This window comes from Molossus molossus, unplaced genomic scaffold (assembly GCF_014108415.1).
Source record: "Molossus molossus isolate mMolMol1 unplaced genomic scaffold, mMolMol1.p scaffold_m16_p_11, whole genome shotgun sequence".
Classification (NCBI taxonomy): Eukaryota; Metazoa; Chordata; class Mammalia; order Chiroptera; family Molossidae; genus Molossus; species Molossus molossus.
The window spans coordinates 45,231,913-45,253,481 of NW_023425346.1; the positions used below are offsets into that span (position 1 = coordinate 45,231,913).

Below are 21,569 nucleotides of genomic sequence, written 5' to 3' on the forward strand. Positions count from 1 at the left end.
TATTATTCTTAACAAGTTACATATTGGGTATTATTCTTTAAAAATGACTCATAAAATATCTTTTTAAGTACTTAAAGTCATGAATATGTTCTACTCTTTTACCTCTGTTTGAATGTAATTTTTCATCTTCCAGGAAAGGATACATTTTCTAACTAACCCTGTTAACCTAATTACTCATAAAGAAATACCAAAAGCGTCCCTGACATCGATACCTTCACAAAGAAATGGATCTGTGCATGTGCACAAGGGTTTATTCCATCCATGTAGCTAATCAGAACTGTAATTTTTAGTTAAAAGATTCCTTTAGATAAATGTAATTCCTAGCAGTAAAATTTATCAAAAGCACAGAAAGTTTGCAGTCAGCCTGCCCTATACATATTATTACTTCTTCATTTATATACTTAAATTCAAAATATTGACTTAAGCTTAAGAGAATAATAGTACTGTTTATTTAGTTGTCTTTGTTTGATCTTAAATGGGGATGGTAATGAAAATGCCTTCTATTTTAAAGGGAACCTTTTATCCTACTCAGAATAATTATCTTGTAAGATTAAAACCAGTGAATCATACCTAATTAAGATTTATAATTTAGCATCATTCCAATATATGATCTGAGAGAAAGAGTTTACAATCTTCCATTTGAAATGGAAAGGGAGAAGTGTATAGAAGAGAAATAAAACAGCTATTTGGGTCATACCAGTGCACTATATTGACATATATTTACCCAGATTGCTAGTTTAATCCTTTTTAAAGCCAAACACTTAATGTGAAAATACAACATACTAAAGGATGTAAGGTGGGAAATGAAGGGTGCCAATTTACATTATAATACAGAATATCTAGATAGATTATACAACATAGAACATTAAAAAAATATGTATTATGGCTAACTACCTGTTAAAATATTTCAAGTTTACAATGTCTTTAATGCAAAAGGCTCCTAAACTGTGGGGTGAACTTATAATTAAATGGGACACGGTTGTAATAGTTATTTCCAATCCTCCTTTCATTAAAGTACATATCAACCGAGAGCAATGCCTTGTTATTACACAGGGCAATGGTTTTTCTTCTTAGAAAGTTTCATATATTTCTCTCCACGAAGTCTAACAAGGCATTCAAAATAAGTTCAGTTTTTTTTTTCTTCTTCAGAAATATCTTTAAAGCCCCCCACCCTCATCCCAGCCTTGGATTACATAAATGGATGGTTACTTTTCCAGGGTCTTTGATATTTCCCTTCCTGGCAGAGTCATCTGATGTGAGAAATACCTTTTGAAAATAAATGGAGCAACTTCAAGTGCCCTCAGATCCATCACTTGCTGGACATTCCATCATATCTCAGTTTTGATTTGAAAAAGCTGCTTGACTTCAACATTTAGTTTCAGGTATCTCTAAGTTTGATCTCATTGAGAAGTATCTTGAGAAGCAACAATGTAAATGTTTTGTCCAGCCATCAACATGGAATGTTCACGGAAGGGGCAAGGAGTCATAGAGGGTGACCACATTGTTCAGGGGGAAGGGGTTATTCTAATTCAAGCTCACAAACCAAGTTCACAATTTGAATAGGACATACTGCAAAGTTATATTACATTTATATAAAAAGAAAGTTACCTTTTATCGGTACCATAGCCGTTGCTACATGTTTATATAACTACAATGCCACTTTCTCAGGTCAAAATAGTAATGCTGCTACTATTATAATGAGAATTATTTTTGTGTTTGCCCCCTTTTCCTGATTAGCACTCTAGGAGTAGTGCTTTAGGCTTTTAATAGTCAAACTTTTCTATGTATATAGAGAATTTAGGATGCCACCTTTAAAATACTTATTTGACTTGTGCTTGAAAACAGGTGTGGTCGTGCTTGCATGCCAACAGAAAAACTCCCGGGTTCTCATCACACATCTCCCTACAACCCTCTCCCTCCCAGTCATCCTGTGCCTGGAGAAGAGATATCAAAGTGTGTACCTGTGTGCAAACAATTCCAAAACACAGTGTTTCTCTTAAGAATACCTGCAAAATCCAGGTGATATATGGGAGCACATATCAGATAAAAGACAACATGAGATGAAGGAAACTATTTCAGTCACCACTTCATGCATAGAAAGAGCAGAAGATACCTAAAGGTCCCTTTTCCCATCCATTCTCTTCCTCAACAGCCATCAGTATCTCTTTAGGCAGAGGCACGTGGACCGGTCTATCCCCAGGAGGCAACCCGGAGCTTCCACACCGCAGGCCCGAGATACAAGTGTGTGGTCGTGAAGGAAGGGCTAGCGCCAGAGCTCGCGTCCTCTGCAGGCCACCAGGTGCCCCGCACGGAAGGGCCCTGCGCTTGTGTTCACGCCCTGCTGGCGCTGTCTCAAATTCTTAATCATTTTGGAACCAGGTGCCCCACCCCCCCAATTTCAATTTTGCACCAAGCTCAGAATTTCAGAATGACGCAGCCAGTCCTTGGTAAAAGTGACAGTGTGTGTTACGGGAAAGACAATAAATCAGAAGAACAGCAAAAAGTTGACAACATCTAGAAACTCATGGCTTCACATTACAGCACTTTAAAAATTCTTCTCTGAATGTTACTGTTCCCATTAAGAATATTTCCTCACGAACCAGCAATGTAAGTGGAGGTCACTCACTCTCAGATGAGTTTACTGTCATATGCACATGGCATTTAATCAATTGTCAGTTGCTTAAAAAGCATCCAGTTGACATAAGGCAAACACTGGTTGCATCAGGAAAAAGGAGATTTTTTTTTTTTTGGTGGGTGAAGTAAAATGCGGTTTCTGTTCTCTTGTTTGAAATATATCCACAAGTGGAATAGAAGAGCTGTATTAATTACCAGCAGAAATCAAAACTCATAGGAAAGAAACTGAGTATAGCTACTTTCAACATGAAGATACTGGGGAGAAGAAAACATTTTAGAGATATTTTACATGATGTATTCTGTAGTAAAAAAAAACAAAAAAACAAATCTTCCTTGTAAGTTACAGATCACTAATGACTTTTAATAGAAGCTACTCAGAATATGAAAATGAGAACAAAGTCCTAACAAGCCACACATTTTCCAAGATTACATTAAAAAATACTTTCTACGAAAGATTTTCCAACATAAAAACATTCATCCTTAAGTTGGGTTGCAGAGTAAAAACAGTTTAACCTTGGGCTTTCATATACTAAATCATCATTCAACTTTCAAGATGCATCAGTTTCAAAAATGATGGGAGGCAGTGATACTATCAGTACGTTGCGAAAACCCCAGCAGCTCAAGTATAAGCAAACATAGCCATTATACATATATTTAACATAAATATATCTGAATTGAAATTCTCCTTCGAATTCACTGCTTCTAATATCCCCAGAAACAACAGCCCCCCATATGCAATACTAAGCAAAGTGTCAATATTCAAGTAACAAGACAACAAGCAGATTGGTTGTATAAAATATGTAAACATGGTTAAAAGAAAAGTGTCATATGATAGCTCATGTTTGGGTGGTCGATCACCTATCTTTTCTGCCACCTTGGTTCCTCAGCTAAGACTGTGGGCAACAGGTACCGCACACAGGTGCTGGGCTGAAGCACAATCTCCTGAGCAGGCGGGCGCAGAAGACCCACCTGCTTTTGCTTTGCTTCAAACTTACCAGCTCTGTGTATTTTTACCGTTTTTGCCTGCCCCTTATTTCCACTCTGTGCATTTCTTGCAGTAAGACATCCCTCAAGTACAATCACCATTTAAATGATAACATCAAAAATATCAAAAGGATCACTAATCGACAATCATGTCCTAGGACCTATGCTTGAAATTGCTACCATAAGTTAAATGAAAAGTTAATAATAAAAATGCAAGTTTAGGGGGAACAAAAGTAATAAATTTATAAAATCCAACCATGAAAAGTACTTGCTAAACAGAAATTTGTTTTCAGTCTTTGGGGAAAAAAAAGTCTTTTGTTTTTAATAAACAAAAACTTTAGGTAGAATCTGTGTGTGTGTGTGTGTGTGTGTGTGTGTGTGTGTGAGAGAGAGAGAGAGAGAGAGAGAGAGAGAGAGAGAGAGAGAAGAGATAATTGAAAGATGAAATAATTTTGGGGTTTGCAGTCTTCCAAGTAGTACCTAAAAATATTTTCCAAGTTTAATTGATTTTAATAAAACAGTAGCTCTTGTATATCCCCAAAGCAAGTGACAATTATATTAGTTTTTTCACTGAAAACAAATTTTCCATTGTTTCTGGTGCCATTTATTTATTCCAGTTTATCAAGATTACGCAGATATGCTGATTAATCGTCTCATTGATCAGTGGCATATGTCAATATTTTACACAAATGTCTGCAGAATAATGTTTCCCAATCAAAAATTTATAAATCAATTTAAATTCCTGGTAATGAAATTTATTAGCTCTACAACAATAAACATGATACTTTATAAAAGTAGTATGTGAAATCTGTACCAAAGAATATATTGATCAAAGGCAAAAACAGCCAACATTTCTGTTAAACCAGATTCTAGGAACAGACTAGAAAGTCCAAAACATAACAGCCTACAATTGCTTCAAGTACACCTAGCATTTCTGCTGATTTGGGACCAGTGAAACTGATTACTTAATGAGGCAATCATTCAAGGCATCCAAACAGACAAAAATAGGGAATCATTAGCATAGCCGTCTTCACCTTGAGATAAAATATTTTGAAAAATGTTGCAGACACTCACACTTTTGGATTCTGACTCCATGCTTAGACTAGACAAAATATTAAATTCTAAAAAGTGATAGCCCCAAATTCAAGGGGAAAAAAGAATCTGCCTATAATGATATTACTCATTTATCTTCTCAGGTAGCTGATATTTTTAACTATCTTAGAAATATCAAGTTTTGTACAGATTTTCCCTACAGATTCTTGGAAGAACCACTTCCTTTCTCCCCTCTGGCCACACACTTGTGCTATCCAAAGGTAATTAATGAAATCTCTGCTCTCCTGTATGTCTGGCATAAGTGCCTGCCTACAAAAAGATTTTCAAAGTTCCTGCCTAACATGAATAAAAACGCAAAAAAAGATTTTCTATTTATGGAAAAAAAAAAAAAATGGTACTAGACACTTAGCCACTGGAGTCTTTAATATAAGTAAAGAAAAACACTCTATCTTTTCACTCAGAAGATATTAGAGACAATTTTAAGAATCTCACTGATCTGGTACAGCCAGGAGAAAGAAAACTATTCTGTTTTCAAAAAAATGATGGTTCCTGAAATAATTCTAGAGACCCTACAAACTGTCTTTTTAAGAGAAGAGAAAAGCAAGTCAACTCACATTTCCAGCTTCCAAACAGAAGTCTTACCCTCTTCCAGGAAAACAACAATGAGACTTTATTGCCCTGCTATGATTCTTCCATTTCAGACATGATTAATTAGCAAGTATTACACTTCCCCAAACTCCCACCACACTCCTTGTGGTCTATCAGCCTAGTTGTTGATAGAACCATCTGAAATAGCAAGTAGTCACCAGCGGTATAAGACAAGTATCCAAAAACTCTGTATCAAAGAAGAAACACTTCTCTCCTATGTTTGCCTCCCCCAAATCAAGCAGGCTTTCACACACACATAACAAATAAAGAAACCACATTTTCTAAAAACTTGGTCATTTTCTTAACAATACCCTTTAAAATTTGAATAACGCATGCAACATATTCAGTATTCAAGGATATATGGCATATTTAACCTGTTACCTACCTATATTTTTAAACTGAAGTTCCGAAAGCCTTGTGAGTCCACGGAGTCTATATTGATAACCATCCACATGCACAATTAATAAACAATAGAGAAGATGTGAGCAAGCATGTTTTGGGAAATGGTTTTTACAGAAAAATGCTTATTTTCCAAATAAAAGCTAGTATGTCACACAGATAATGAAGAATGGACATAGAAATAAAGGATTAAATGAAAGGAAGAGAGTAACTCTAAAATGTGAATGAATGAAAACTCTGATCTCTGCATATTGCTCCAAAATACTTTTCAAGCTAATTTTCCCTTTAATGCAATCTACTTTCAAACTGTCCATGTGAACTAAGAAGCCAGCCATAGCTGAGTATACTATAAATATATATTTTAACAACCAGCCATTTATAAAGGCTGGGGTTTCCCCTTCAACCTTTCAACTGTTGTGTCCAAAAAACTTCACACATAGTACAATACTAATAAATAGATCTTCTTGGTTCCAGGAAACATTTTTAAAAATCTATTCTGGTCAAAATATCCTTGCTTTTTTTTTTTCTTTTTCTGTTGTATTAAATTTAGGATCAAAAACATCAAAGCAGCTTCCACCTCGGACCTAACTTTTAGAGGATCAATGTGACAAGGCAGTCCCTGATAGATGTTTCTCTTGATAAACGACTTGTTCAAAAGAGACATTGTAGCTTTCATTTCCTGACCACAACACACTTTTAATTTGCAACAGCAGAGCTGCCAGAGTGTGAGCACTTGCCCACTTTCCAGCCTTTTAGGTTTGTAGCTCTGGTTCCTTTAGGCCACACATTTGAGACAAAAATCTAAAAATAATCAGAGTAATAGAATTACAAAATAGGAGCCACTAATGCCACTTTATACATATACACAAGTGTTGAATATATATACATACACACACACACACACCACACACACACACACACAAACTTTTTCTCCCAGAATTCTAGTGTATGATAACAAGGCTCCTGAGTGAACATCATTTGCACAACGGGCATTTAAACACTCAGGGAAATAAATTATGTGACTATTATTTAATAGTAAGCAGAGCCTGGGTGGGGGGCAATTTACACGCTTAAATCTGCTGTTAAATGTCATAAATTATATGATTGCCTAACCCAATGTGTTTTTTACATATCATTGCAATGATTATTATTACTACTATCCAGAAATCACATTTAAGTATCAATAAGGTAAACAGTCAAACCATCCAATTTCTGCTCTCAGCACATTGTCTGAGCTCCGATTTAAAATTTATAAATGTAATATCCTCCTCATCACAGGCAGCAGCCCAATCTGCTCTGAATATATATTACAGCTTTAACATCACAGAGGGAAATCGCCCATCTGGCAATCCCATTCGCTCCAACAGCTCCGGGGGAAAAAAAGCTGTGCTCTCTCCTCCTTAAAACATTTCTCAGGGCAAATTATGTGCATCTAAAATAAACAGTCTTCTTATTGATCGCTTCAAAGTCAACAAGTTCCAAATGCAAAATTCAATCAAATCCTTCCTATCGTGTAAGAGTGGTGTGTGTTTAGCTCCCCAGTCACCAGAGTCCAACCAGAAGTGTATGTCGCGCAACGGCTCTTGTAGTCCTTCCCTTGTATTCACATTTGTGTTATGAGAGAGCAGTAACCACGGCCACATTACAGACCCCTGGCAGCTTTGCCCCACTGCTATTTGTTTCTTTCATATCCCCCCTTTCCTTTCTCTCTCTTCTCAGGGTGAATGCATGGTGGTTGGGTGAATGTAACAAGAAAAAAAAAAGAGGAGAGAAACAGTTTAAAGTGGGCATATCCTTTGGTTATGCAAAATACTTTTAACATCTTTTTGTTGTTGTTGTTCCCTCTTAGTCTTAATTGAATATCACGAAGTGTACACACGGCTTGGTCACAAGAGCTATTGAAAACCCCCTCTCACTCCATTTATCTGACCTCTTTTTCTTTTCTTTTTTTTTTTTTAAAAGAAGGCAATTTCAAACAAAGTCAATTTCAGTGCCTGATTATTTAATTCTGTCACAGGTTAAAAGTGAAAAAGCGCTGACAGGCAGACAAGTGAATGGCAAGCAAAGAAAAAAACAAAACAAACAAAAAAAACTACCACTGTTCCTTAAAAGGCATTAAGGACTTTAAGCAATCAAAATATATTTTTATATTCATTTAAAAGATATCCCTTCATAACTCACTGCCCCCCAAAAAACACACACACTCAGAAGAGCCGATTACTCCACAAAAGTGTAATCATTGAGAGAGCCGATAGTCCAATTGCATTAATAAATTGAGATAAAAATTCACCCAGTTCTGTGTGTGTACATATATATATACTTTCATTAGTAAGCAGTCTTTCCCCACACTCCCGCCCTCTCCCCTCTACACCCAGCCCCCTCCCCAAAAAAACCCCACACTGAGTTTAACTAATTTACATACCATTTGACTTCAGTGGTTATACAGTGCACTACTAGTAACATGCAACTTTGGGATTACAGCTAAAACCGATAAAAGTGGACTCCAGTAATCTATTAATCAAAACTGAAATATATAAACAAGTGATAGCAAAAATAAACAAGCATTTTGACAGATTAAAATATACATATATATTTTTTAAAGGAATTATATATCATGAGCATCTGCTTCCCAGGCAGGGTCTTCAATGGTTTGATCATGCTATTTAATTTGTCTTTCCTATTTAGATGCAAAGGAAGTAAATTCCAAAACTGACATACCATAAACACTGGTGCTACTGATCATTTCTTGCTGGCAGCACAAAAAGCTGAATTGGATTTCTCACAAGCAGGAATTCCAAAGGTTGCTTTTCATTAAAGCCACTTTTCCTCTCAGCTATCAAATGTCACTGCCTTGAAACGTGGGCCCTTTCGTCAGGTATTCATTTAACCTACATGCATATAATTAAGGGGGAAAGCAACATCAACAAAAAGGGGATCTCAGATCACAGGAGAAGAAAGAAAGGAAAAAAAGCACATGACCAGGAATGCAAGTCCATGTCAATTTCACTCACTCCCATTGAAACTAACAAGAGCTCCGGGGAGGACGGTAATAGGATCAGTGGATTGTATATACCATTAAATTATACATCTTTCTCTCCCGTTCCTTGCCAACAATACGCCCACCACGCTGTACCCCCTCCAAGATGATGTGCTTACATTTTTCTGCAACCGATCTTCTGACATTTTCACGTTCCCCCAGACACGAGATTGTAATTTAACCTCAACTTTTTGTGTGTGCAAGATTCTTATTTACACTTCTTATTTACTTAGAAGTTAGTTCCCGAAGAAAGTCTAGCCCCACCCTATGGTTCCGCTTTCTTATTTTAAAAAATTTTTTAAGTAAAAAGATAGTTACAAGTAAACCCAATATAGCGGAAAACGAGATTCTTGCCATCGCGAACTCTTAATCCCACACTATTGTTACAATGATTAAGCAGCAAAAATATGCATTCTAATGTTTCAGGGCTACTTTGTACAGAGAAATTAGACAGCAGGTTGGCGTACAGAATAGAAGCGAGTGCAAATTAAATGTAATGTTCACGACACAACTCGGAGATCTCTTTTTATCACAGATCTTGGATTTATTTATATTCTTTTAAAATAAAACAAACACAAACAAAAACAAATTTAAACAGATGGTGGAAAACTACGAAGCTCCTCTTACCTGAACGCGCGGAGCGAAAAGCCGATAGGTTAGCGTAGCATCGATCCGATGTGTTTGCTGATGAATGGAAGCTAGGGTTAAGTGAAGGTGCCTATGATTTGAAATCATTCCAAGTTTTTGAAGGGAAGACGGACTGCAGCCTCTGCCATGTTGGAATTTCAAACCCAAAACAGCTGCTTGGAAGGAGCCAGCATGCCAGAGGCTGGGCGCAGGCGCAGAGCGCCGCCGAGCCAAATTCAAATCACTTTCACACTAAGAGCCAAAGATCAGTTTTCAAAGGAGAGAGGGAGAAAGAGACGGAGGCTGCCGTGAGGGAGAGGAGACGGGAGGCAGTGGCGAGAGGCGGGCAGTGGAGAGAGACGGGCAGCGGGAGGACCGGGAGGGAGAGGGAGAGCGCGCGGAGCCCGCGGAGCTGGAGGGGGAGAAAGGGAAGCGGGAGGCGAGCGGGCGAGCGAGCTAGAGACTCGCCAGAGATTCATGGGCAGGGAGGGCGCAATGGCCGCGCCGCGCTGGCCGGCCGGCCGCCGCTCGGGTCATGTTACACGGCCCGGGCCGCTGCGGCCGCCCAGCCTCGCCGACGCGCTCACGCGGCCCGGAGGGGGCCCCGAGGTCATGATTACGCGCGCGGGGACCCGGAGCTCTCCCTGCCCGCACTCTTTGGCGGCCCAGCTGGAGAAGGGGGAGCAATGCCTTACGGGGAAAGGGGCCTTTCCTTCCCACGCGTGACCAGCGGCTCTTGCGCTCCCCGGCCGGCCTTGGAGGGCCCAGGACAGGGCTGCGTGGCTGCGCGGCCCGCCGGCCCCTCCCTGCCACTCCCGGCCCCTCTCAACAGCTGCGGCCCGTCCACCCTTCCCCACTCCTCCTGACTCCGCGCACAGGACAAGATCTGTCTCAGAGCCGGGATCTCGCCCACACTCTGCCCTGGGCCCCCAGCACCAGCCAGAAAATGACTTTATCTGCCAAGAAGAGGCAGCTTCGGGGGGGAAATCCGAATGAACCCCGTTCCCCTCCCCCGCCTCCCTGTGAATAAATAAAATCATAAGTGTCTAGGTGTGCGGTCCATTCTCGCGCTCCCTGGCTCCCCTCCCTACCTCCCCCAGGCGGCTCGGGCAGGGGAACGCAGCGCCTGGGGGCCCCCGGTGTGGGCTGCTAGTGCGCAGGCAGAGACGTTAGGCTTCTGCTTTCCCAGCCCCCTTCTAGGGAGCAATCTGGGGACCCAGGAGTGGAAAGAGAGTAGGGGCTTTGTAGTGCTGGGAGCCGAGGAAGAATGAAATGTGCAGTTGAGTGTGTTGCTCGCATCCCAGGGAGCAATGCAGTGCTGATTGTCTGTTGCTGAGATAGCCTTTTGTTCGGAACATAAGGTTTAAGAAACACACACGTTTTCTGGGCTCTCTTGTTAGATGTAAATGTGCTGCATCCAGACGCTTACTATGCAGTGTAAGCTCAGTTGGTTTACTAATCACCCCGCCCCACCCCCAAACAACCAGGATCATTTGAATGGGGACCTCATTCAGACTTCTAGGCTTCCAGTATTGCCTTCAACCTATTTCATTCTAGACTAGCCAACCATCCAACTGAGATAATAAAGCAAACAATAACATTTGATCATGATGTCTACGAGATAATGTGCCTGGCAAAGTTCTTTAGGCATTGTAATGAGAAAGAGAGTGAGTGGAGTGGTAATTTCTCTTCGTTTACATTGAATATGACTTTAATAGAAAAATGGTAAGTTTATATTTTGGCCTGGTGGCCATCCAGTCCTCTATATTTCAACGAAGCTAAGAATGAAAGAGGCAAATTATATATTTGACCAGGAGATCATCGAGCTGAAAATATTACCTTTGAAGGTCGGGACCAAAAATATACTTGTTTAGTTAGGACTGACTCTCCGACTCTCCTCACATCTCTGCTTCTCTGCTATAGATTTAATACACCAAATTGTGTCTCTCCATGAGGAAATGAAGCGTTTTAAAAATAACAAATATGGACTTTGAAATTAATTTCCTTCTTTTGTAATTTTCTTACCTTTGAAAAGCTAGCCATTGAATGGACACATTTAGCCAAGAAGATGAGAAAGAAAAATTATTTTAGTTAAATCTAGGCAGATGACAAAATTTAAAAGACAAAAGAAAAGTGATTCAAGATCTTACACATATTTCTAAGGAATGAGATTTCTCTTTGGAATGAATTTGACCTTTCTGTTCATTAAAAAAAAAAAACAGGCTTCAAAATAAAACAGAAGAACTTTATTCTGATGTAGCAGAGAACACTGAAGCCCCTTTAGTAATATTTTACAAGATAGCTTTGAAAATGATATGAAAAGTTACCCATTGGGTTTCACCACAAAGAAATAAGTGTAGAAAAATATCTGTGGGTCACTGTTGGATTGAGTACAGATGAATTTAAAAAAAAAACAAAAAAAAAACACACAATAACAACAGCCATGAAAATCTTATAATTTCAATTATTGCCCATTTGGAGAATGACGACAAGAAGTCCTCTGGACAGAGCAGATGCTCTGTGCAATTCAAGCAAAACTGCTCTGTCCTTGTTCATTAAAAAAAGTTCAAAGCTCATCAACCTTTAACACTAAATTCTGGTATTGAATTTACAGTTCTTCCTGTAAACCAAAATACTGAATACAATATATAGAGTGGAAATCCACTGAATAAAAAACTATATATTTTCTTGATTTACTTAAAACAATTCATTTTCAACATCTAAAATAAAATAAGCCCTACTTTTAAAGGAGGCAGGATGAAGTTTGGTTAGCAGGAGTTTATTAATAAAGTAGTTCTTATATATTCATTTGAAATACAGGTTATAAAATCTGTCGTTCAACTTGCAAATGAATATAATTAACTTTGGAATCAAAGAAAGGGAAACTATTTAAAAGAGTACTGCATGTATTTATTCAGAATTTAAAATTGTCCAAAATTACATATACTCCCAGAAAACAAGGCTTACGTAACAGAATATACCTTACAAGATTTGCATGACTAATACGATCCACAATGAAGTTGTCATCCCATCATTTCTAGCTTTTTTTAAAGGTATATATAAAGTTTGCTTTTCTCCAGTTACTTTTGTCCAAAGGAAAGTGAAACTTAACTTTGTTTTGCAAAAAGCTTCATATTCTGTTTGCAAAATTAGCACACTGTTTATGTTTTTCATTGTTTTAATAAAACCATCTTTAATAAAGTGGTATGATTAAAAAGCATTTTAACAGTCACCATATTTTATCTACACTTTATTTTTTAAACTTTTACTGAAAAAAAAGTGTCTGGTTGAAACTGATAATCTATCTCTAAGTACCTTTTATGAAATTTGTGATGATATGAGAATAAGAAATTTAATCTTTTAAGGAAGTTGATCGGCTAGTCAAGGAAATAGTTAATTCAGTGAAAAACTTCTTGGAGTAATTTTTTCTTACTGCATTAATCACATGCTTATTTCTTTTAATATTTTTAATATTGAAAGAACAGATATTATGTATTTCTAATACACAGTATTTCTGACCTTTTTTTTAAATCAAAAGAAAAATAAACATAACTACTCTTTTCCTTCAGGAGGCATGAGTGTGTGTGTGCGTGAAGCTAATTCAGAGAGGAAGAATTCTTCTATTTTTCCTGTTCTTATTCTACACATATATGCAACAAGAACCATAGTGAAGGGTAAGGAAATAAGCAAGGGGATATTGAATATGATTTTGCAGATGACCGTAAGCTTGTCTGTGATGTGATAATGTGACCCAGGTTAGACACAGAGATGTGCTTTACCTATGTCAGGGAGAAGAAAAGGAAAACAAGCAAAAGATGAAGGTAGAGCATAGAACAGAGATGAGAGTAACAAGATACTTTAAAAAAAATAAGTTTGAGGGAACTTTAATGTTTGGTTGTTCATGAAATGCTAAGCACAATCCAGTTTAATTTTTAAATACTGCTTTATGGTTGCAAACTCAAATATTAACTTTTTTATAATTAAATTTATTTATTTTTTTATCCTCACCCGAGGACATTTTTCCATTTTTTGTTCAGGTAGAGTGGGAGGGAGAGAGAGGAACAGAGAGAGAGAGAAACATCGACGTGAAGGGACACATCGAGTGGCTGCCACCCGCACAACCAACCAGGGCCGGGGACAAACTGCAACCGAGGTACACGCCCTTAGCGGGAACCGAACCCGAGTCTCTCAGGACCGCAGGCCGACACTCTAACCGCTGAGCCAAACCGGCCAGGGCTAGGGCTAAATTTATTTTCTCTATTAATTTTAGAGAGAGAGGAAGGGAGAAGGAGAGAGAGAAACATCGATGAGAAAGAGTATCTACTGGCTGCCTCCTTCATGACCCCCAGTGGGGATGGGCCCACAACCTGGGCATGTACCCTAACCGGGAATTGACCAGTCACCTCTTGGTGCATGGGTCAATGCTCAACCACTGAGCCACACCGGCCGGGCAACTCAAATATTAACTATTTTAATATGAATTAAACTGTTAATATCCTCTTCCAAAGTACAGTGTTTCAAAAAATCTTCCAGGATTTAGTAGCTATTCATTAGACCAGATATTTTTGTCATATTGCTTACAAAATCTAAAGAAGTTCTTACAGAATGTAAATTACTGACACAAAAAAATTAAAATATTTCCATAAAATTGCAGTTTAAAACTTTTCATTTGCACTTCAATTCAACTAAGACTACTAAGAAGTCCTTATTTCCCTACCCCTCCCCCCCCAAAAAAACTAGCAGAGATCTTGACCTCATTTTAGTAAAATTACTCAATTTGTTAGAATTACACTTGAATACAGATACTGTCAACCGGTATTAGAGTGGTCCATATATCTCCTTCATGATCTAACCTTACAGCAGAGAGACAACTGGAAAAGCCTGTGATAGGTTCACTTGAGATATTTTTTGGTTATGCAAAAGTGTTTTCTTCTAATAACCCGAGGATCATGTTTTTTAAATTCACTCTTTAAATGGCTGTAATGTTCTTATATTTGCTGCAACCTCTGCCGGAATTTGCATGATTCTCAATTTCATTTGGAAAGTACATACTGAACTTACTACAGTTAAAAGTATTGCCAAAAATCTTGCAGAGGATTTTTTAAAAAATGAACGGTAACCAGTTTTGAATGAGACAAGATGAATATAGTTCCAAGCAAATGTTGTAGGTGACTCATGAAGAGGTTGTAGTCAGAAGATCGGGGTTCTTTCATGAAGGGCGCAGTTTTCCTGGCCCCCACAGTCTCCACCTTGACGCTCCTGTACAACAGACCACTGGTAGCATACACCATGCTTTGTCCACCGTGTGCTTGGCCGTTCATTGTGCCCTCTGCGTTTCCCTCCTCTTCTGGGGCCTGACTCTCATAAGCACTTACCCTCCAAGGAGACTTACCAGGCTTTCTGGGGTGCTTCAGTACCTTTCTCCTCGGCTCTCATCAGACTTCCTCTCTCTCTCTCTCTCTCTCTCAATATGCACCTTCACATCATTTAAAAAATACCTTTATACGTGTTTGCCTCCTGTTAGATTGTAAGCCTCCTGAGGACAGTTAATTATTATAACTTCTATATTTACCCCTCTCCCCCAAAATGCTTAAAACAGTGACAATGCTGAAGAACCCGGAGGAAATTAATGAGTTGATGTGTGGATAAAATAGGCATGAGCAAAAGCAGCAATAAAGGAAATTATGAGAGCCTTTGCAAGAGACGGCATATAATCTAGTCTGGCTGCGCCTTTGCTTCAGCAGGCACAGAAGGGGAAATAAGGCTGGAAATGAGAATTGGGCTTGCATTGCACAGGAACTTGATTCAGTCCTTAGGTAAGAGGTTTGCATTTCAGCAGGTAGGTAACAGGACACTCTGGGAGGTTTTTAAGCAATAGAGTTATGTGGCCTGAACCCAGCTTTAAGTAGAGAGAGCTAATAGAACTGGAAACAGGGCCACTAGCTGGGAAGTTATTGCAATGGTCTATCATTTTCTGTCCCCTCAAACTGTCAATCCTTTTTGTAGGGTTTGGTGATATGCTTCCTTGACTTTTTATAGATGGTCTATTTGTATTGATTGTTCAATACTGCATGTTCATTTTGTAATATTGTAAAATGTCAGTGTGTTTAAAGGCATTCATTTAATGTCAAAGATATAAAAAGGGACAATACCTTAAAATTGAATGTTCTTCCCCTCAAACTGAACATAGTCTTTCTTCTCATTACTTTGCCTCCTTCCTCCCACCCCACTCCCACCACCACTTTACAATTAGTTAGACTGTGCTATTGGCTTAGCAGGTATTTCATGTTCAAGTGCAGAACTGCCTGAACATCAGACAAGCTCCTCCTTGGAATATGTTTGAGCAAGTAAAATAAGCAACGTGGATTTCGTTTTTATATACTGAATAAAAACACAGACACACATTTTCTTCATTTCAAGTATATTAAAGTTTCTTAAACAGGATTTTTAATTCATTTGAAACAGCATTAGGTGAGGTAGGCTGTTGGTGCTTTGAATTAATGTGCAAGCTGTTAATCTCCATAGACCTGGATTTAAAATTAGACAAAGCAATAATTAGTTTGGCACCATCGTTTCACTATCCAGAGGGTAATAATGTAGGTCATAAAATACTACAGCCTAGCACAAGTTTTTTTTTTTTTTTTTTTTTGTACAAAACAAGGATCTAGTATTAGGTGGTGTGAAAAAAATTTTTTAAGAAAGATTGTCACTGGGAAGTACAATAGCTGAGCTTTTGATTGTGCCCCACTATTCCTGAGGAAACCTAAATTCAGAAATTCTGATCAGGTTTTCTTGGTTTAAGATGAGGGTTTCCCCTGCAAGTGATACAAAGAAATCTTCATAGCTTCTTCTTTCAGAGGCTACGTTGCTTTTTCCTCTATAATATTTTTTCCACATAGCATTTTTGTATTGAGTCACAAAATGAGGCTTTTAATTTTCACTATGCTTTTTATTTGGCTGTATTTACTTTTCCCACCGGCTTGGCATTTTGTTAAATTATAAAAATGGTATAGTGTGGACACTTTTTTAAATATAAAAGTGTTGCATTCAAGGAAATGCTTACCATACCTACCTTGACTTGTTTTCATGGCAAATGACTACTGGCAATATCAATAATTCAAGAAGAGAAACAATGAAAATACAGAGGAATTGCATTTGGATACTTCTTCCTGTCAATCATCTTTGCCAGATTCCTATCTGAACATTCTGAAAATGAGGAAACATTAGATCTTGCCTTAAGTATGAGTAATAGTTTTCTATTTCCTTACACTCCTCACCCCAACTGAGCTTTTAAAGCACAGGTATTTTGGGTGTTTCTATGTACCTTAATATTTCAAGGGATGGAAATAATGTTTTAATATTGTATTGGAAATATATTTCATGCAATATACATGTGCAGACTTTCTATTTTACATAAAGCAATATGCAAGCACCTGTGTATCTATAGAGAGCGTCCAATGTATTAGATGAGTACATTCACAGATCATTTAAGTTGAGCTTTTCAAGTGATGTGAGCTACTGATACAAACTTGCTAATGATAATTATAGAACTGATGCTGATTTAGTCATTTCAAAAAAGCCACGGAGGCATAATTAGTGTCTGAATGGCCTCAATATTGCATTATTAGGAGGCTAGGGTGAAACTTGAAATGAGAACATCAAGGCTGATAACAGAAAAGAAAACATGAAATACATACATAATTCATCCTGAGATATTATAAAGGTTTATAACCAGAAACAATAATTTGCGGAAAGCATCTTGTACTGGAGCCAACTGCAATCATTTGGTCAACCTGTTAAAGATCAAATAGTATATTCTTAGCTATTCTCAGTGGTGTCTTTGTAATAAAGTAGCAGCAAACAGACACTGTTTGCTTCTGGTCACTTTTAAAGAATGTTCAGTTGATCAGTAGGGACTTTAATCTCAACCTTAATAGAGTGCGAAAGTGGCTTTGTTCCTGCGCTTCTCTCCTCAGGGCCACGAGGCATGTGCGTTTCTGACATTCAAAAGAAGGAGAAGAAAATTCTTCTTCTGAGAACACTAAATACTGTGGGTTTTTTCCCCGAAGAGTAATATTCATTCACCTCTCTTCTCGGGATACTTTTCTTCTCCTTTGCCTTCTTGCTGATAACACAAGTGCTCCACCACGCTTCAAGCCACCGCCAGAGTGAAGACATGCAGAACATCCACGAAGTAGTCCCCGCCTTGGCCCCCTGCCAGGCCAACCATTATCAGATGACCTGTGTGCTGCTTGACTAGAGCATTATAACACAAAAGTCCCCCTTTTTGGTACTCTCTCCTATTAGGGGGCACCAGATATGAAGAATGACTTCTAAACGATGTAAAACATAGAAATAGATTGCAATCTTAGGATCATTCTTTCTTCTTCACATAGATATACAGGTGATCAGACAAAGTCACCTTTAAATATAATCTGTCTAGCATCTAAAATGCTTATTTTCAATGTTTTTGTCCTTTTTGTTATTCAAGTTTTCAAAAATGACAAGTTTGGGTTGCATATGAGAAATCTGAGCTGTAGTTTAATATTTATCGTGAATAAGTATAAATATTGTCTGTTATTCTCCAATGAAGTGTCATATTCACAGAATAATCAAACTGTCAAATCCGGGTGAACAGAGAGTGAAGGAAACCTTAGGTAACTAGAATGGTAGTTATGGAAGAGTGAAAAGAATGAACCCTCAGGAGCAGGTAGGAGTATTCCACAGATCAAGTGCGGTTTAGGACCAAATGAAAGCAATGACTTTGTTCACTAGCCTCTCCACCATCCTACAATAACTGGTAAGTGCTGAATGTTAGCTATCTCCTTGGTAAATTCAGAGTCATTTATTTGTTATCCTATAGTGAGACAGGTGGAAATATCAGAAAGATCTATCATCTATCTATATCTATCTATCTATTATCTATCTATCTATCTATCTATCTATCTATCTATCTATCTATCATCTATCTACGGTATACATTTGTGAGCACACAAAACAGAGTTTATTCTTGTGTTATTTATTAATTATTGTATTTTTTCCATATGAACAACTGCAAACCTATTCTTGCCCCAAACTGAGTATGTATGTGTGTTAAGAATCTCGGGAAGTTACAGAGTCTTTCTATCCCTCTTCCCATACTGCTGAATGGAGTTGCCAAGTTCATGACTTTCATGAAGGATGTTTTTGGCTGCAAATAATGGACAAAACAATTAACAGTAGCTTAACGTACTAAAAAATTTACTATTTCTCAATAGGAATTTGTAAGTAGGGTGGTTCTTGGTGGTTCTGCTCTATTATCGGGAACACTTGAGTGTTATTTCTTCCACACTGGGAGTTCAACCGCTTCAGGCATCACCGGAAACAAGAACACATCCTGTGGAAGAAGATGAGTGTCCTTCTACATGTCTCTTCTCATTTCTAAGGAAAATCCTTTCCCAGATGCCACCAGGGGACTTATTCTTAAACTTACTGGGTCACATTTCTGTGTTTAAACCATGACTAGCAAGGGAGTGAGACCGTTAGGACTGGCTTCAATCAATCGTAATCACAAATCAGTTCCTGGGCTGAGAAATGGGTCACCTATTTATAAATACACAAATAAATTTGAAGTTCCCTCATCAAGAAAGAAGGGGCAGAGGTGGTGGTGGTGGCCGAGCTTACAGAATGGCCTGAAGGGCCGTTGTTCTTCACAACGCCAGGCATCACCCCATTTTACCACGGCTGCTGTGAATGGCCCCTGCCGCTGTTGCATGAATAATGAACGTGTTTGCACCTTGCAACCTGTATCTGAATGAAAAACAAAGTCTATTTTACTTGCCCTACTCTCTAGCCCAGCTGTATGGACCTGAACCTGTTTTTATGATCTAATTTAGATAATTATTTCAAGAACCTACATTTCCCAAGTTTCAAAGGTTCATAGCACAGGTATGAGGCCATCATTTCAGAAATGATCCAGAAATGATCTGGGATGTGGAAACTATTATTCTGAACATTAATTAAAACATATAAGTGCTTTTCAACTTAAGCAAATAATAGATATGCTGATTGGCTACATATAGGAGAAAAATGAATGAAAGTATTCAAATATCACTTTCTTAAAGGTTTTAAATCATTTCATCAGGCACATGATAGACACTCAATAAAAACCTGCTGAGTGAGTGAATGAATGAAGTTAAGTGTACATAGAGTAGAAAAAGCAGAAGAGGTAAACTTCGGTACTCCCTGAGAGTCCAACCAGCCATGCTTAGCATTTGGAGATAAGGGGATTGTAAAATGCAACCGAACACGTTTGGAATAGACACTGCTGCATCAGAAAAGAAGTGAAACCTTGGACCATTCACAAGTACAGGTATTGAAACCATGAATTCTGAAGAAAGACTGAACTTTTACCTGTGATGGCTTAAAGTATAGATAATGAACTTCAATTTATAAAATGTCCTTTTACTGTATTGATAGACAGTGAGAAAATTAATGACAGTTTTCACTTCAAATAATTTTCCATAGGATCATTGTCAATATTTATCTTTCAGAAGGGGAGAAGGGGAGGAGGGGATGGAGCCGTATAAACACCCCAAAATTTAAAATGTGTAGAACCAGGGCTTCAACTTTAAGAAATACTTACCTATGAATATTGTTTTTAAAATAAAAATCTTTCTTTTCATTGCTATAATTATACTTTTTAAAGCTAAATAATCTTAATTTTCTTCTATTTCCATAATTAAGCATGATTAGATCTACTTTTAGGGTAATAATATTCTACAAGATCGGTGCTGGCTTGTGTCCCAGTGAATATAGTATTGGAAAAAAATTCAATGGAGACACACACTCTACGAGGAACCAACAGAAATGTTCTATGATTTCTGTGCAGTCAAAAAGTCAGCTTGCTAGGTCAACATAATCTCAGTCATTTAGATATCTTTTAGTCCCTTTTAGAGATGTACTCAGTTAATCCGGGACTCTTCCTCTTCCTGTATAATAGGGAACTTTCTAGGAATGGTTTTTGACATGGATGATGTGGGCTACACTCTGTCTTCACTGAGGTTTAATTCACTCTTCTCAGTCTCCATGCTTCAGCCTTCATCCAAGATACATCTGCAGCTGGTACCCGTGCTCCTATCCCGTGGTCTTCAGCTTGTATGATCCAAGTTGTGTCTGATCACTGCATACACATGCTCCTTTGTCCACGGAAATTCTCTGACTTTCTGCCTCTGTCTTGGAGACCCATAATCTTTAGGATCTTTCCCACACCATGCTTGGTATTTGTCCTCTGAGAGTCTGTCCCTAAACTTAACCCTATAAGGACACCAGGAGTAGCCCTTTTTTTTTTTCAAGAAGAGAGAATAGGAAGGGGCCAGGCATTATACCTATAGCTAAGCCCTATTATTCTGCTCTCCCTTTATGTCAAATCGTCCCCTTCTACTACTCTCCTCTCTCATCTCTTCTCCTTCTTTCAAACCAGATGGAATTTTTAATCTTTCTCTGTATTGAGAACATAATCTTTTCACCTTGTATTCTTGCCAACTCTGTTATTGGTGCTGTGCACTGGTCCTCCCTCATGTGCCAGGGATGCACATTTCAAGACCCCCCGTGGACACTGAAACCCCAGATAGTACCAAATGCAATACATAGTATGTTTTATTCTATACATACATACCTACGACAAAGTTTAATTTATAAATTAGGCTGAATATGAGATTAACAATAATAACTGATAATAAAATAGAACAATTATGATAATATACTGTAATAAAGTTATGTGAATGTGGTTTCTCTCTCTTGGAGAACTGATCTGATAACTGAGAGGGCTTCTCAGTAATGGGCAGGCTGCGTGTACATAATGGATACACTGGACAAAGGGTTTGAGTCACACTCCGGGTGGGACAGAGTGGGAAAGTGTGAGATTTCTTCAGGCTGCTGAGAATGGCACACGATGTAAAACTTAGGAATTGTTCATTTCTGGAATTTTCCATTTAATATTTTCAGGTGGAAGTTGACCGTGGGTAACTGAAACTGTGGAAAATGGAATCTCGGATAAGGAAGAACTACTGTAAACTCTCCTCCTCCACATCCTTAAGGTTTTTGACTTGTAATTTTCAAAAAGTTATCTCTCACCCTGGCTGGTTTGTTCAGTGGTTAGAGCATTGGCCCACAGACCAGTGAGTCTCAGGTTCGATTCTGGTCAAGG

At 38.2% G+C, this 21,569-nt stretch overlaps 1 protein-coding gene across 1 annotated transcript in view; it reads right to left on the bottom strand.

Moving 5' to 3' along the window:
* Positions 1–9,552, bottom strand: part of FIGN (fidgetin, microtubule severing factor) — a 120,874-nt gene extending 111,322 nt beyond the window's left edge. The window contains exons 1-2 of the mRNA XM_036254619.1: positions 9,383–9,552; positions 8,437–8,606 (exon numbers count right to left, since the gene is read on the bottom strand). Of these exons, the coding sequence (XP_036110512.1) occupies positions 8,437–8,461 (25 nt within the window). The 5' untranslated portion in view covers positions 8,462–8,606; positions 9,383–9,552. The remainder of the gene's footprint in view (positions 1–8,436; positions 8,607–9,382) is intronic.
* Positions 9,553–21,569: the final 12,017 nt, after the last annotated feature.